Source organism: Myotis yumanensis, unplaced genomic scaffold, assembly GCF_028538775.1.
Source record: "Myotis yumanensis isolate MYYU_CA2020_CCGP unplaced genomic scaffold, mMyoYum1.0.hap1 SCAF_11, whole genome shotgun sequence".
NCBI lineage: Eukaryota > Metazoa > Chordata > Mammalia > Chiroptera > Vespertilionidae > Myotis > Myotis yumanensis.
In genome coordinates, this window is record NW_027223762.1 from 1985872 (window position 1) to 2003276 (window position 17405).

At 50.1% G+C, this 17405-nt stretch overlaps 1 protein-coding gene across 3 annotated transcripts in view; it reads left to right on the top strand.

Annotated features, from left to right (window-relative positions):
• Positions 1 to 932: 932 nt before the first annotated feature.
• The window catches only part of TAF1B (TATA-box binding protein associated factor, RNA polymerase I subunit B), a 35451-nt gene continuing 18978 nt past the window's right edge, over positions 933 to 17405 (top strand). For 2 of the 3 annotated variants that reach the window (XM_070428665.1, XM_070428667.1), the window contains exons 1-8: positions 933 to 1001; positions 2749 to 2847; positions 5459 to 5546; positions 8305 to 8402; positions 9731 to 9826; positions 9971 to 10097; positions 11437 to 11593; positions 15134 to 15233. In XM_070428665.1, the coding sequence (XP_070284766.1) occupies positions 984 to 1001; positions 2749 to 2847; positions 5459 to 5546; positions 8305 to 8402; positions 9731 to 9826; positions 9971 to 10097; positions 11437 to 11593; positions 15134 to 15233 (783 nt within the window). In that variant the 5' untranslated portion in view covers positions 933 to 983. The remainder of the gene's footprint in view (positions 1002 to 2748; positions 2848 to 5458; positions 5547 to 8304; positions 8403 to 9730; positions 9827 to 9970; positions 10098 to 11436; positions 11594 to 15133; positions 15234 to 17405) is intronic. The other variant, XM_070428666.1, reaches the window with a different exon arrangement.

Consider the following 17405-nt stretch of genomic DNA (forward strand, 5'->3'; position numbering starts at 1 on the left):
CTCCCCTGATGATCTCACTTCGTCTCTTTAATGCCATCTGGACAGAGAGACAACCCCCAGTTCCAGCCACTCACCCACCTCCTTGCGGATCCTTAAAATGACATGCACGAGGCGCAGGACTCGGGGCCTTCACACTTCCTGTTCCCTCTGCCTGGAATGATGTTCCCAACAGGGCTCTGCCTTCCTGGCCTCAAAGGTCGTCTTCTTGGCGAGACCTTTCTTGACCACCCATTAGAAATGGACACCGCCCTGTAGCTCCCGATCTCCGCTCTCTGCTCCTGCTTTTCTCCTGGGCACTCATCACCACTTATACCATGTATTTCCTTACATCTTTTGGGTCTCCCTACCAGAGTGTAACCTCCTTGAAGAGTAAGCAAAAAGGGACTTTTGTGGACTGCTGAATCCTCAGGACCTAAACAGCGCCTGCTTCATGGATAAGCAGGGAAGGAACGTGCCCAAGGAAGGAGCAATAAAAGCTAAATTCGTGAGCACTTACGTAGGTGAGGCTCACAGGTGACAGTTGGCTTTTACAGAGAAGGAAACTGAGGCACAGGAAGCAGGAAAGCCGTGGTTAGAAACCCAGATCTCACCCAGCAACCTGCACTCTTCCCTGCAGAGCCCACGCCTCCCGTGCTATTCGAAGCCAGTGTGGCGTGCAGAGCTCCCTGCAGCCCCAGTAGTGCGCGGGTCTCCGAATTACCGCCAGGCCGGCCGGGCGCGATCGCATCCGCTCGGCATGCGGCCAGTTTCTTACTGGTGTGTGTTTCGTTTCCTGGGCTTGGAAAGGGATGCTGCCTGGGAGGCGCACACAGGCTTTGCGGCTTCGCCCCGGGAGGGAGCGAAGGGAGGTTTCACCACGGCCTCAGGCCCCCGGAACTCAAAGTCAGGGTCTCGGTTTCCGCCCGGAACGCCGCTCCCTCCCGGAAGTTGCGCTCGCTGCCCGGGTAACGGGCCCCGAAGGTGTCGGCAGCCGCAGCGTCGCTATGGACCGAGAGGAGGCGGTGAGCGGGTGGTGGGCCGGGCGGGTCCGCACAGCCCGGCAGAAAGGGACGGAGCTGAGGAGAAGGGGGGCCGGGGGGGCGCCGTCTGGCTGCGGGGCGGCCTCTGGCCGCGGGGGCCGGGGCGCAGGGCTGCGCGCGGGGCCGGGGATGGGGCCGGCGGGCGCGCGCGTATTTTGGGGAAAGAGGCAGGGGTTTCCGGCCGGAGGAGGGTGTGGGCGCCGAGAGGGTGGGTGGCGGTCTGTAGGGGTGGGTGTGCTGCAGGGGGAGGAGGAGCGGTGGGCTTGGTGGGGTGTCCGCCCACGGGGCGCATCCTCTCTGGACCGCCCGCAAGTCCCCTTTGACGTTGGGGAGGGAGGGGGCGGGGCGGGCCGGGAACCAGAACTACCCCAGGTGACCCCTGGGGGTCCTCGCCACCACCTCGTGCAGGGGTTCCAAATTCGGGTTTCGGGACCCTCCAGGGCAGAGGTTCTCAACCGGTGGGTCGCGACCCCTTTGGGGGTCGAACGACCCTTTCACAGGGGTCGCCTAAGACCATCGGAAAACACATATATAATTACATATTGTTTTTGTGATTAATCACTATGCTTTAATTATGTTCAATTTGTAAGAATGACAATACATACTGCATATCAGATATTTACATTATGATTCATAGCAGTAGCAAAATTACAGTGATGAAGTAGCAACGAAAATAATTTTATGGTTGGGGGTCACCACAACATGAGGAACTGTATTAAAGGGTCTCGGCATTAGGAAGGTTGAGAACCACTGCTCCAGGACTGAACGATCGTCATCCATACGGGGTTAAAGAAAACTTCCCCAACTCATTGCCGAAATAAATGGGGCGTTCGTTTCTGACACGCTAGTCACATGCCAGAGCCTCATGGTATTAAAGCTTCCTGTGATGAGGTCAGTGATCATGTCAAACTCCAGGATCGGGGACCAGTCGCCCAGTGACAGTCTCGGTACATAGAGAAGCGCTGGGAGCAGAAGGCCTTCCCATGGTGGACGCCCAGCAGATGTTTGCTGAGTGATGGGTGGGTAACGCCTGGGAAGGACCCTGGTCACTCCGACACCCTTGGCCTGAATATGCTGTGAGTAGGGACCAGGTCTGCTTGGCTCCCCGTTGGACCCTCAGCACCCACTGACATGCCTAGTACATAGGTCGTTGATGCTCCTTGTACTGCCGAGTGAATAAATCGAAACCCGAAACAACTATAATAAAAATCTGATCCCTGCCCAGCCGGTGTGGCCCAGTGGCTGAGCACTGACCTGGGAACCAGGAGGTTGGGGTTGGGCTCCTGGTCAGGACACGTGCCCTGGTTGCTGCTCGATGATCATTGATGTGTCTGTCTCTCTCTCCGTCTCCCTTCCTCTCTAAAATCAATTTTAAAAATCTATTTAAAAAATGGTCTGCTATTTCTATTTGTTAAGCCTTCTCTATACTTAACTCTTATCTTTTTTTTTTCATCACAGCATTTTCAAGGAGTTTTACTAGTATTCACTCATCTTTTTCCTATTTCACCCCTCCCACCTTTTCTTCATTCCCCCCTCACCCATTGCATGTTTTAGAAACCTGTCTTTAGTTTAATTCCATCCAAACTGCTCAGGAACCTGAGCTGCTGTTCTCCCTGCTTATAGAGAACCTCTCTTATGTATTTTCTACTTTGATGACTTTGTATTTATGGGGTAGACCTGCAGGGTTTGGGCCCCGTGTGCTGAAAGTGGCTTTCCTCTTTTCCTGCAGAAAGAGTTCAGAGAGCGCTGTACTCAGTGCGATGCGGTGTCTTGGGGTCTGACTGATGAAGGCAAATACTATTGTACTTCCTGCCACAACGTTACAGAAGTAAGTGACAGACCTCATCCGTGAACTTGCTTATGTTTTAAACAGTGCAGGTTCAGCCTCATGTGTGGCAAAGAATTGATCGATTCTTATCGGGCTTGCAATACCCCAATTCCACGAATGGTAGTAGTCTTCCAGTGCTTACGCACGGTGAGGGAATTTGTGAGTTAGATTTAGGATGAGTTTTTGAAATTATGTTGGGCCATACATATAAATGATTTCCCGATTCAGACTGTGTAGTCCAGGCGTGTCAAACTCGTGGCCTGCGGGCTGCATGCCTTGCTTATTTGGCCCGTGTCAGCCTCTGAGTTTGACATGCTTGGTGTGGTCTGAAGGGGAAACAATTAAAACTGTAGTTCTTTGATTAGTTAAGAGTTTTTAATGTGTGGTGGGATCTTAGAGGTTTGGAAGACGGAATGCTAGAAAGATGGAGGACTGTTGGAAATGTGCTTTGTTGTTATTTTATCTTTGTACAGTACCTTACACATTGCCCAGTGTTTCTTACCCGGTCCTGAACTGTCTCCTCATAACCACCTGTGAGGGGTACTATTGTGCCTCTCTAGAGACAGGGCAGGTAGGGCTCACGACTTGAGTGAGTTTGCCAAAGTCACACAAGTATAAAGTGTTGAGCCAGGACTTGAACCTGCGTCTTCTGACTCCAGTGTTCATTTTACCCACCACACCTGCCTCTTACAGTAGAGACTGCCGTTCTGTCCTGCATGGCCTTGATAAGTGAGGCACCTTCCCCCCGGGAGGGCTGGGCCCTGTTCTGGTTACACACCTCAGGGCGACATAACCCCAATAATCAAGGGTGTGGACAGCCTGCTATTGGACAGTCTCAACATGCTAGGCTCTTCTCCCTGGGTAAGGATTTGCTCAGAGTCTGCAGAGCCAGGAAGGAGCAGATCCTACCTCCACCACATCCCCGGAAGAAAGGCACATCGGGGGCAGATAAATGGAACTGTAGACTTCTGCTCCTGGCCAGGATGGAGTAGCAGGACCCAGGTTTACCTTCCTACCCTAAACAACAAAAACCTGGAAAAAATACATGAAACAAGTAAAAAAAAAATTCCCCTTGAGAAAAGTGGTTGGTTTAGCTTGCAACTCAGTCACACAAGAGCTTTTCCTTGAGACAATCGTTGTTCTGTCTGCAGCGGAAGTTCCTATGTCGGCTTCCATGCTGTCACACAGTGTTTAAGAGATAAGTCAGTGCTCCTCTGATGAAAGGGTTGGGCTGGGGGTATGTTCCTTATTTGGATTATGGTGATGGTTTTGGATATACACACACAAAAGCTGATGCTTTTGGAAAATCACATTTATGAGTAGAATGTCTACATATTATTTGCACATAAAATTATGTCTGCAGTAAGTGCCTACATATTATTTGAGGATACTAAACAAAGGTATGAAGTATTGATTACGTGGAAGAAAATAACTTAGTCTACATGTACTACTGAAGTCAGAGATTTATTTAAGAAAAATATATACTTGATCATGTTTCTATATTTTTACATTATTTATGAGTAAGTATGTTAAGAGTATTAAGTAATTCAAATATATATATATATATATATATATATATATGGAAAGAGTTTAGAATAAATTACAAATTCTTAAAATTATATAGTAATGGCTATATCTTTATTTCAGTATTAGTAAAAAAGTGAACAGACACTGGACCAAGTGTTAGAAGATCTGAATTCTAGGGTGGTTTTTTTTTGTGTGTGTTATTTGTAAAATATGGCTCATTTGTAAATAATATTATTGGTGTAACAATTAGGGAAAGTATATACGCAATCAAAGGCATTTATAAAATTGTTAAAAAGATTTAATATATGTGAGAGAGAGAAAGAGCTATAATCAGAGAGCAAGCCAGAATCTTAGGTACCAGTCCCTGAGAGCACTTGGAATTGAAGACTTTGGAATGAATTGTACCCACCATTTAGTCATTCCAAAATCCTATAAATGGATAAAAAACAAAAAGTAGTATTTTTATAATTTTATAAATAAAGCTGTTTTAGAATATTATTCAAATACAGAAAAGTAGAATGTGTAGCTTAGGCATTGCTGATTACAATAAATACAGAAATTATTTTAACTCCAAAGTGTTTTTGGCGCAGAAAACATGAATATATTTGACTTTAGGTTTGATTTGAAACAATTAGAAAGTGATTTTACCAAAGAACTTATATGCTTTTTGCATAACCCATGGACACAGACAGTAGTGTGGTTAAGGCCTGGGGAAGGGGTCCATGGGGGAGAAAGGGGTCATCTGTAATACTTTCACCAATAAATTTTTAAAAAAAAGAAAAGAAAAGGTTAACCCACATACATGCACACACACACAAATGTGATTTGAAATAAAAGTTTATTCATTTGACAGACGTTTATTCAGTGTTAATATATGCCAGGCACTGTTTTAGGTAGAGAGTAATTTTGAATGAGAAAGCAACAAAAAGGTTAATCAGAATGTTCCAATTCATATAATTTCCCCCACGTGTGACATCATTGCTTCTGGCACTCACAGGTGGGTTCACTGTGCTCCCAGAACAGCTTGGAAACATGTGGGAGATGTAAAGCTATGGTTTTAATGATAATGTTTCCGTTTCTGCAGAGATCTAAGGACGTTTTAAACAGCGAGGCGATTCCTAATACTAAAATACAAGCTATCAACCGCGGGCTTAAAAAGAGAAATAAACTTGGTAAGTTCATTCCTCATGTGTGCCCAGCATTCTTCAGCCATGGTTTTCACCGTCATGATTTGGGGATGTGGAATGGAATATTAAGTAGATTCTAGAGAAGTTGCCAGAATTCTAAGCAGGTAATCCAACGTGGAATTAAAGTGGGTGGTTATTGATGGTGAAATTGGAGGCAGATGTCTGCCAGCATGTCATTTTTTACCCTGTGTTGTCAGGTTGCTTTTCCAGTGGAGCAACTATTATGCAAAAAAATAATGATGACAAAAGGTGCATATCTCTTTCTATCTGTTGGCGTATGCTTTTCTGTTCTGTATTTGTCATCTCATGAATGTGATTTTCTGCGCTTTAAAGAAAAATGCTTACTTTCTGAAATGATTCAGCAGGAATTGTCAGGTTAGGCAGGTTAAACCTGATATTCAACTTCTGAAACCCATTTCTCACACTGAATTTTGAACACACCCTTTTAAAATAGGGAAGATTATTTTCCCTTAAAATAGCCTCAGGCCCTAGCTGGTTTGGCTCAGTGGATAGAGCGTCGGCCTGAGGACTGAAGGGTCTTGGGTTTGATTCCCGTTCAGGGCATATGCCTGGGTTTCGGGCCTGATCCCCAGTGGGGGTTGTGCAAGAGGCAGCCAATCAATGATTCTCCTCTCTCATCATTGATGTTTCTATCTCTCTCCCTCTTCCTCCTCTCTGAAATCAATAAAAACATATTTTAAAAAATAGCCTCAGCATGGGTGTGCTTTGAAAGGTATGTTTCATTAACCCAGTGAGTACATGTAATTACCCTTCTTGAGAAGAATCTGAGGCAGTCTACCTGATGCTTTTCATTTTGTGACTGATGACCTAGGACAGTGATGGCGAACCTATGACATGCATGTCAGAGGTGACACGCGAACTCATTTTTTTAGTTGATTTTTCTTTGTTAAATGGCATTTAAATATATAAAATAAATATCAAAAATATAAGTCTTTGTTTTACTATGGTTGCAAAGATCAAAAAATTTCTATATGTGACACGGCACCAGAGTTAAGTTAGGGCTTTTCAAAATGCTGACACGCCGAGCTCAAAAGGTTCGCCATCACTGATTGGACCAGATTCTCAGGTTTGAAACCCGGCTAATGACGGCACCTTCCACATGAGGGGCTCCAAGGGCACACACACTTGAAATAAATATGCAAAAATGTGAATGAACTCTGTGTGAACAACAGAGAGAATGCCTAAATGCCAACTTCTATTCCTGATTAACCTTTAATAGTGACTGTTGTTATTAGGCTGAAACCTGATTAATTTTAATTAAATTTTATTAGGGTAAGCCTGATTAATTTGGATTTGACCTATGTAAACAGTTAAAGTGTATAGTTAAACGTAACACATTGCGGACGGATCACGAGCATTCCTGTGTTTTTATATTACACAGTGTTTTACGTAAACGTTAAAGGCGCGCCTTACAGTTAAATACCCATTGCATCTTGAAGCTATTTATTACATGTTCTTACAAGCTAATATCTTTTTAAAGTGTGATACTTTGTAAATGTTTTTTTGTCCTCGTTCAGTAGAACTTATCTGGCCACTGGGTAAAGCTAGCAGTAAAGCTACCGGTGCGCAGCGTTAAGTAGCTGCAGGGACTCGGGTGCTTCAGGGAGATGCCAGGTGTCTTAGATTCAGCCTCTTTGACCTCCGCTCCTTCCTCTGTAACATGGAGGTGGTACCGCCTGTGACGTGGACGCGGAGCCGGTGAGAGCGGTGCGCAGGAGGAGGAGCGCACGGGGCCCAGGTTGAAGAGCTCCCCCCCTCCCTGCACTTGGGGTGCAGTGGAGACAGGCTTTCCATCTCACTCATGTACAACCCGAGACCTTCTCCAGGTTGGGTCAGGGCCTGGTGACACTGAGGTGAGGAGAGCGGCAGTCCTGTGACATCCCACAAGGCGGGGGACCTTGGAGTCATGGTAACCGACTCCAGAAGCTCTGTGTGAGAAGCTGCTAACCCACCTTCCGGAAAGGACAGCATTTGTCCAGCAGGGAGGGGTGAAACCTCAGGGCCTTAGCCGGTGGTTCTGTTGAAACGCGTAGCTCTTGTCTGCCGTGTGGCAGGTTTCCTCACCGTCTCTCAGGGCGGTTTGAGGACTGAAGGAAAGAACCTACTACAGCACGCGGCACCTGGCAGAGCTCCACACGGGGGGTTTCTTCGCTTGCAGTTTCTCCCGAGTACCTGGATTCGTGCTCAGAGAAGCAGATGCCATGCGCACCGTGTGGAGTGACGGCACTGCCTCTCCTGGAGCCCGGACCCTCTCGTCCTGGCTTCTGTGCATCGATTCCCCACATGCTCACGGCTGCCTTTCTGGTGCTGGGGACAGAGCAGTGGAAGCCCAGGGCGGAGCGCTGCGTGTCCCCAGGCAGGGTTTAGTGGGCATCGTTCACACAGTATGCTTCTTAAAACTTATTTCATCTGTTTAACGTGGTGACTACCATTTTTCTACCTATTACATTAATGTTTCAGAAAAATTATGGATAATGTGAAATATAAAATCTCATCAATTATAAAAATAATGTTTAGCGTTAACATTTGGGTACAAATCTGCCACGTTGGAAATTAGACTGTTAGAATGGAAACCCTATTCAGGGATACAAAACACTACAGTTGCCCTGTGTGAAACAGCCGTGCCCGGGGCAGGCACGGGGAGGACGTGAGGGAACACCTGTGGCCGCGCACAGTGGTCAGTCAGGAGTGCGGTGTCTGAGACATGTTGTCTGTCTTTCAGAGAAAGGCTGGGACTGGTACGTGTGCGAAGGCTTTCAGCACGTCCTGTATCAGCAAGCAGAGGCCTTGAAGGCCCTGGGGGTCGGCCCAGAGTTAAAGGTGAGTCCATGTGTGCCTAGATGTTAGCTCTCCGTCTTGTTGTTCGAAGAACAGTAAGATTTAGAGTGAAACTAACCAGTAATAACAGGAGGGCTGCGGGAGAATCTTGCTTCTGATGTTTTTACTTTAGTCTTTTTATTAGACCAGCAATTCCCACACTACATTCTCCAGGATGTGAAGAAGCAATACATCTAAAAGCAAACAAAAGGGTTTACTCATCATGTATTTAGGAAACATTGACTTAAACCAGGGGTCCTCAAACTTTTTAAACAGGGGGCCAGTTCACTGTCCCTCAGACCGTTGGAGGGCCAGACTATAGTTTAAAAAAAAACTGTGAACAAATTCCTATGCACACTGCACATATCTTATTTTGAAGTAAAAAAACAAAACGGGAACAAATACAATATTTGTATTTGCATGTGGCCCGCGGCCGTAGTTTGAGGACCCCTGAGCGATGTAAAACAAGTAACTTTGCAAGCTTCCGGCGCCTTTCATGTGGCAGTGCGCTGGTTCCGTTCCCCCGGGGCCTGGGGACGGCGTGGGCCGTGCTCAGGGTTTGAGACAGAAGCCGGGTGGGTGGCTCCAGCAGGATTTGAGTTCCAGATGCTCCCTGGGGAGCGAGGCATCAGCCAGCGGTTCTCCACGTGGGTTTGTGTCAGGAGCCTGAAGGGCCTGTGAAAGCACAGCCTGCTGACCCGTCCAGAGCTGCTGGGGCAGGAGGTGTGGAGTGGCCAAGGATTGGCCTTCTAGCAAGTTCCCAGGTGACCTGATAGGGCTGGTCCAGGGACCATCCTTTGACTTTGCTGCCTCTCAAGAGGGACTTTTCTATTATTTGAATTTCCTATTTCCCCATCTAGTTGAAGCCTTTTCAGAAATTCTGCAAAAGCCAGTTACTGAGCACTGTGGTTACTGTACACCTGCTTCATGCCCATCAGTGGAAGCCTAGCTGGAGAGAGGGGAGTGTGTGAACAGTCAGATCCCGGGTGCTCACAAGTGACACGAAGGGCAGAGCGAGAAGGGAGGAGGACAGGGTGGACCGAATCACCAAGGAGAGATGTGGAGGGGGCTTTGCTGGTGGGGCAGCCGCACAGGTGACTCTAGACCGGGTGTGGTGAAGAGGCACTGGCCTGTGCTGGCAGAGGTCACTACAGGAACTAGAAACTCAGGGCGCCTGCCCGCAGTCAGTGCGTTCGGTCCGGCTGCTGGTGAGGGAAGTAGAGCCGCACAGGAGAGGGCGCCGTCCGGGCAGCACAGAGAGGCTGTGGGTGAGATGTGCTGGGTACTTGTCACCAGACCACAGATCCCCACTCGTTCCCCTTCCGCCTCAGAATCAAGTTCTACATAATTTTTGGAAGCGCTACCTGCAGAAGAGCAAGCAGGCGTATTGCGAAAACCCAGTTCATGCCAGAAAGAGGAAAGCCGCGGTAAGTCACAGGCAGAGCCTGGGTCAGGGACACTCCGGGAGACGCAGAGGTGAGGTTTATGATGGTCAGGAGCTAAGTTCATGGGAATTAATTGCCATTTAATTTAAAATTCCTGTGCAGTAACTTCATGTTGTTTTGCGATAGGTCCTGGGCAGTCCGAGTCACTCGGACTGGGAGAGCGAGCCTGCGCTGCTGAGTGACGCCAGCGGCCCTTTTGTTGAAAGTGACGGCCCCCGGAAGCCTTCCCCCCCCAGCAGAGCATCCCACTCAGGTAACAGAGCCTCGCTGCCCAGGGCAGGAGCTGGTGGTGTCCGGAAGGAACACAGTCCCGTCTCCTCGCTCCAGGAAAGGGTTGGCCCAGCAGAACCCCACGCTGATCAAAAAGCACAGGAGTGATGTCTCAGTGTCAGCTTATGGAGGACACTGTCCCCACAGGAACACGCTGTGAGATGTCGGAAGGGAGCCAGACAGGAAGTGGGTCTAGAAAGACAGAGGCCAACTCAGTAAAGATCGTACATGTGTGGGGGCCCAGGGTTTCCCCAGAAAAGCCGCTGCAGAGCGTGAGAGAGCTTAGCCCCTGGTCATCGGGTAGACAGGAGTCAAAGAGGACATGCCCCGTTTCTAAGCACAGACTGAAGCAGGCGGAATGAGCCCGTGGTACGTGTGTGTGTGCCTCATTTTCCGATTTAATTCCACGATTGTCCCCGGGGAGTCTGGCCTGGGCTCCGGGGGGAGAGGCTGAGCTACTGGTCCTTCCCTTAGCGGATCCAGTATTCCCACCTGGAACCCGCCCCTGGAGCCGATCGGATTTTCCAGAGCACGCTCTGTGCGTCTCCTGGCCGGAGGGTGTCATCCTGGCTGTTCTGGAAAGCGGCGGGAAGAAGAGGTCCTGGGAGAGGGGGGTCTCAGGACTCCATACGTGACCTTTCACTTCCCCCGTTTTCATAAAATGCCCGGCTCAGCTGTGAGCGTGACCGAGGGTCCCTGTCCCAGAGGAGAAACTTCCAATGTCCGGGCAGTCCCGTGGCTGTGGCGCTGGGTGCGAATCTGGTCAGACTCCAGCAGTCCTGGGGTCCGCCCGACCGTCGCTGTTGCCAGGGGGCCCTGGTTGAACCAGTCCCTCGCCCTCTTCAGAGGCCCCGGGCAAAGTCACCCGCCATGGCTTTGAGTCCCGCTGTCCAGGATCTAAGGCGCAATCGCCTGTCCAGTGCTTTCCAGCTTCCACACTGTGCTGCTCTTCTCTCCTTCCCACCTTATTTGTTCTGGGGTCACCGTTTTAAAATGGCCTTTATCATTGTTTAGTGAGACAGAGCAGACGCTAAACAGCAGGTTTTCAACCTGCCATCTTAACGGGAAGCTCCTGCGAGTTGTCACATGTACAGATCATAGTGTCTTACGTATTTTATGGGATCTGTGGCCTCGTATGTCTTGTAAAGGAGTCATCCTCCATCTGTGGCATCCTCAGGCCCCTGCAGGCTTGTTGGACAGGTTGGTGCAGCTCCTCGGGGCTCAGGCGGCCCCAGTACAGCTGGTCCAGGGACGATGCTTTGAGAACCACAGATTTAAATGCCTCTTTGGATTTTACTATTTTTCTCCTTTTGTCCCCTAAGAAATGGCCTCCGTCTGCTCCGGGTCTCTTGATGGAGTCGAGTACTCTATGCGCAAGGAGAAGGGGCTCGTGAAGATGACCATGCCCGCGACCCTCGCTCTCTGCGGCCTGTCATTGCTGTGGCAGCGGGAGGCGCTCGCCCTCTCCGACCTCCTGCGGTAAGCGGCCTCGGGCGTGTGGTCACCTGTGCCGACCAGGGACAGCGTGGACAGTGTGACTTAAGAGGCTTGCATTGAGGAAGGGACTGGAAAGACTGGGGTACTGGGTTCCAGTTCTGTAACTCAATCCTCCCTGGGCTAGTAACTCCCCCTTCCTGGCTTCCTTATTCATAAAGTGGAAATAATAGTACCTGCCTGGCGTGGGCGCTGGGAGTTAGTTATCTACTGTGAGTAAACCGCTTTGAAGAAGAAAAGTGACATTCAAGTGGTAGTATTAGTGTTGTTGTTTCTAAGGAAGAAGATGAACAGATGACTTTGCGTTGGCAAATGGTTATTAATGGAGTTACACAACAGCTAAACATAGGCTGCCTGCCTTTATATGTGAAATTAAACACAACTGTTGGAAGAACCTGTTACGCAGATAGCTGGCATTCACATTTTCCAGGATAATCTGCAGGGCTTTCTGGCTAACGAGTAAATTAGGGCATGTGCTGAGGATTTCTCATCACAGCCAAGACGGGCCCAAGTCATCAGTGTGTCCCTGCTCCCCTTGCTCGTGTGTTCTAATAACGTGGGTGTAGTCGGTGTGTGGAGTGGGGTAAGAGCATGGATTTAGACCACACTCCTGGGTTCTGCTGCTCTATGTTATGTGGCCTTGAGTAAATTTCATTTTAACTTTTCTCTGCCTCTGTCTTCTTGTTGTAAAGCAGGAATAACACTATTTACCTCGTAGGGTTAGGGTTGCAGCTGCGTCAGTACTTCGCACACGCAGAGCACTTAGACCAGGCCGGACACAGGAGAGCAGTGCTGTTATCGTGGCTTTGTCATCTTCCTTTTCTCTCCTCCTTCTCTCCTCCTCCTTCTTTACCACCACCATCATTGTTGGCACTAGGCCCTTTGATTAAATAAAACGCCTCCAATGAATGATGCTGGTACCTTTGAATTTGGCCACATCAACAGATAACAAGGCTTTTCTCAGGTGATTCACCGCGTGCAGATCGTCCATGACTCAGGGACTTCACTGTGAAGTTGAAACCCCGTCTTGCTCTGTCTGCCCCCTGGGGTGACCTCATCTTCTCCCAGGGCCCTAATTACCGCCTCTGTGGTGATGACGCCCGAGTCTATATCTCCAGCCCAGACTTGTTTACTGAGGGCCGGGCCCGTATGTATCACACAGGAGGCCGCGGCACGGCCACTCCTGGGCTGTCTTCATGGTATCTCAAGATCAGCATGACCCAATGAGGCTCCTCGTCTTTCCCCTCGGCCCAGCTCCTCCATCCAGCGTTTTCCGTCTTCTAAACGCCACGCCTCTGGCATCCAATCCAGCAGCCTAGGAATCAGCCTTGACTCTTCCCTCTCTAGGCACACACATCTGTCAGCCAAACTTGCAAAGTAACTCTCGAAACCACTTTCCTTTCTCCCCATTCCCTGTCTGTCTTTACCTGGGTTGCTTAGCAACCTCCCAGATGAGCCCTGTGGCTGCAGTCTTGTGCCCTCTCCCCGTGTCTTCCCTAACCAGAGGGACCTTCGGGAACAGCAGTCTCATCACCTGTGGATGCCGGCACAGACTCCCCACCCTCCCAGGGCGGCTGGAGAGACTAGCAGAACCCGCCTAGAAATCTAAAGAGACAGAAATATCTACCTGAAGTTCTTCTCGGGGAAGGTTATATGTGGTTGGAAGATCGAGGGTGAAATCCTGCACCTTCGTCTCTTTCTCTCTCCCCGGCTCCCTTTCCTCCTCCCTCTCCCTTCCTCTTCCCTCTCCCTTTCCTCCTCCTTCTCCCTCCCTCCTCCCTCTTCCTTCCTCTTCCCTCTCCCTTCCTCCTCCCTCTCCCTTCCTCCTCCCTCTCCCTTCCTCCTCCCTTTCCCTCCCTCCTCCCTCTCTCTTCCTCCTTCCTCTCCCTTCCTCCTCCCTCTCCTTTCCTCCTCCCTCTCCTTCCCTCCTCCCTCTCCTTTCCTCCTCCCTCTCCTTCCCTCCTCCCTCTCTCTTCCTCTTTCCTCTCCCTTCCTCCTCCCGGGGAATGGCAGGCCCACAAGGAGGTGGGTCCGCTGGCTGGAGGCCTCTCTGCTCTGCTCACACACAGGCCTGGGGACCGAGCTCAGCTGCTGGGAATAAAGGAGAAGAGATTGTCCCTTTCTCTGCTTTCCTCAGGTTCTCAAAGTGTGTCCCCTGGCACCTGTGAGACACGCAGGGCCTTGGGCCCATTCTCACCTTCTGACCCAGCCGCCCGGGTGGGCCTGTGAGCTCTGCTTTCCTAAGCCCCCAAGAGACTCCTGTAGATGCTAAACTGAGAGCTCCTGCCAGACTGAACAGATAGCTAAAGAACACTGATCTGAAGAGAACACATGGCGAGCCTGGCTGCAGCCCCTGCATCTCACTGACCCTACGCGTCACTCCCGTTAAGTCCTGAGCGGCGCCCGGGGTCCTCGGGATGAACTCCTCACCCTTCCAGGAGCCTTCAGAGGACCTGCCTGCCCAGCAACGACAGGAATAAGTGAAGATAGCCAACACTGTTCAGTCCACAGATGCTCATTGAATATTGATTACATGCAGGGGTTACTCTTGAGATGCCATGTAGATGGAGTCCCTGCGCTCACGAAGTCCCAGGCTCGAGGCGGGAGCAGATGGGCAAGGACCCAGCTGTGTAGAAGCTGATCCTGGGCGAAGGGCTTGCAGGAGACGGAGCTGGTGACGTGACAGTGACGAGCTGGCTGCCGGGACTGGTCGATAGGGGGCCTCACTGTGAAGTGGGGCTTACGCCGCACTTTCAGTGAAATAGAGCCGGAGGCGGGTCTCGGACGCACTGGCGCTTGGGCAGAGGGAGGTCGGTGCCCAGCCCTAGAGCTCCGTGTGGTCGAGGAGGAGGGGCCAGTGGGCAGAGTGAGCGAATCTGAAAGAGGCGGAGGGTGGGGCCAGGGGCCTCATAAGCAGAGGTCAGATACAGGTCTTCGTTAGCCTAGTTAGGGGGTTGGATGCTTTTAATTGAGATATAATTCATACACAATAAAACTCACCCTTTTCGATGCCCGTCAGTGGTTTTCGGCTCATTTACAAGGCTGTGCAGCCATCTCTGTCTGTTTCCACAGCAAAGGACACGCAGGCTCAGTAGGAGTGAGACGGTGAGGCCCTGGGAGATGGGCAGGAGAGGCAGACCCGGTCACTCGGGCAGCGGGAAGACGGGCCCCAGGAGGGCACGGTGGGGCGGGGGGCCGTGGACCCGGCTACGCTTCAGGAAGGAGTGGGGCTGGGCCTGGGCGGTGGGGACAGAAGTGGAACCAGGCGAGTGGGTGCAGGAGAGGTTTTGCAAGTCGATGTGCTCGGCTCTAATGCAGTGCCTCTCACATCATCTGCGATGAAGAGCCCGTTTGTTAAATTTCCAGTCTGGCACCAATGGAGACTTTTGAAAAATGTAATAAAATCATAAATAGAGACAGTGTTTCCTGGGACCTTGTCTTTGAAACACAGCATTTTCAACTCTTTTGATTACTTTGCTAAATCAGTACATACCTCTTATTGAAACTCTTTCTTTTTAAAAACAGATTTGTTGAAGAGGGCCATATTCCTTATGTAAATGCTTTTGAGCGTTTTCCAGAAGAGATGAAATTGTATGGGCGTGACAAAGGAATCTTTGCTATAGAGGTAAGTTATTTTCTTTTTTTAACTTTGTGATCACGAGTAAGACACAAGAATAGCATACAACTTTAAAAGTTCAACATAGAAACCGTTAAGTAATTTCAAATTTCCTAACAGGTGTTTTTTGTTATTATTTGTAAACTATGTTGCTTTGGAGAAAGTTATTATCTTGTTTCAAGAGGCAGTATTGTAAGTCCTTTGCTCGCATGAGTCCTGGATCTGTTCTCCGATGTCCCCTGTGGAAGGGCTTCTGTCCTTTAATTATGAGTCTGTCACTGTTTATACTCCTCAAAGGTTATCTTCCCTTTTCCATTGTCAGAAGGCTTTCCGTTTACTAAATATTATTAGTTTCCTGGTCTGATAATTATTTCACTTGACCCCGTTTACGTACGAGCAGACACCTCAGGAAGCTGGAGTGTTTTGCCTGGGTCATGCGGTTGGTGGTCCCAGACTGGGAACTTTTGTACTCAGGCCTTATGCTCATCGCATCATCTTTTGCTCCGTTGCCTGCTGTTCTGCCTCCTCCTCACCCGAGTTCTCCAGAACCCTCACGTAGGTGCTGTGAAAATATAACCGTGGCACGTGCTGTTGAAGCACTGAGCCAGCAGGAAATGGAGACACCATACAGAAGGTTGCAAGGTGCCGTAACATTTTACACCTGAGGTTGTTAAATACTAGCAGCATTCTGCACCGGACTAGAATATTGGTCGCTGTGAATAATTTAGAGAACACTAGATTTGTTCTCTAAATTTGTGATGTAGAGAACGTTAGATTTGTAACCCAGGTGGCTCTACCCGCAGGACAACGTGAGCGAAGCAGCTCCCGTGACGGGGCCGCAGCGCTGGGTTGGAGGTGGGCTCCCAGGGATGATCCTATTCCCTTCGGCCCAGGAGAGAGACGGCAGTGCCCAGGGCTCGCCCTGGCCCACCCGTGGGAAGCGTGAGGAAGGAAGGTACAGCTGCAGCCCCTCTTGACCTGGAAAAACAAAAGATACATCAGTAGTGGGAGTGCTTGTTATGTACCAGGCCTGTTTCAAAGGCTTTGTGAGCTCATTTGTTATTCATACCAACCCCCTGAAGTACGTAGTAGCATTGTCACCCCTGTGTTACAGACGCAGACAGAGATCCTAGGTGCTTGCCTGGTGTTCTCACTCTGAACGTAGTCTGGCATGGCTCAGGCAGCCCTAGTGTGGAAGGAGACAACAATGAGGGACCGTACCAAGCAGTGAGACTGGGAGCAGGGAGCAGCGGGCAGGAGTGGGAGGAGGCTGTTGGGGCCGAAAGGGGCTCCAAACTGGTTACTGGAACCAAGAGGTGGGCCTGTGGCAGCGATGGCAGCCAGGACAGAGAGCGGGGGTGGCGGAGCCAGCCGGAGGGGGCTGGTTAGTGGGGACGGGGGCAGGGGTAGGGGTGGGGGACGCGTACCTGCGTCTGCAGGAGGCACAGGCGGCTGGCTGGAGCAGCCTGCGGAAGGGAGCACCTTATGGGAGGCGCCTAGTCTACCTCTCAGCCTGGGCAGGGCTGCGGTCTCTGACTTACAGGACTGGGGACAGAGGGCTCGTCGGGCACTCCAGGCCCCAGCTGCTTGTCAGCGACGTGGTGGAGCATGGCTGGAGCGTGGCTGGAGTCGGGGAGGAAGGCCGGGGTACAAGGTGCACCTGACCCTCAGGAGGCCTCACGTCTGGGAAGAGCGTAGCACCAGCCCTGAGTTTCGGAACTAGCCGGACTCAAGGTCAGTTGGGTTTTCATCTTTTCTAATGGCTTCCGTGCTCAAGGCCACCGAAGTCTGGGCACTGCTGATGCTGCCCTGAAACTGTCGCATTGAAGCTTTTCTTAGAAGAATTGATTTTAAAGTCTGTATAACTCAGATTAGTAATTTTAAACTCAGCTGCCAGAAATTGTTCATGGCCAGCCACCTGAGCCCTGTTTAAAGCTCTGCTCAGAGGAAGAGACGCCTGGTTCAGCGACTCCAGGCGCGTGTCTGTACATTATTCCACTTTCCTAGAGGAACCAATGGAACCGAGTTATCATTTCTGTGTTAATTACCAGCTTAGTTTTGGTTAATAAAAAATTCTGTCTTTCCTCTGGCTCCCTCCCCCTCCTCGTCCCTCTCCCCTTCTCTCTCTCCTCTAAATTCCTAGTATATTCTTTATCTTATATCCTAATTGCCTGGGGTTTA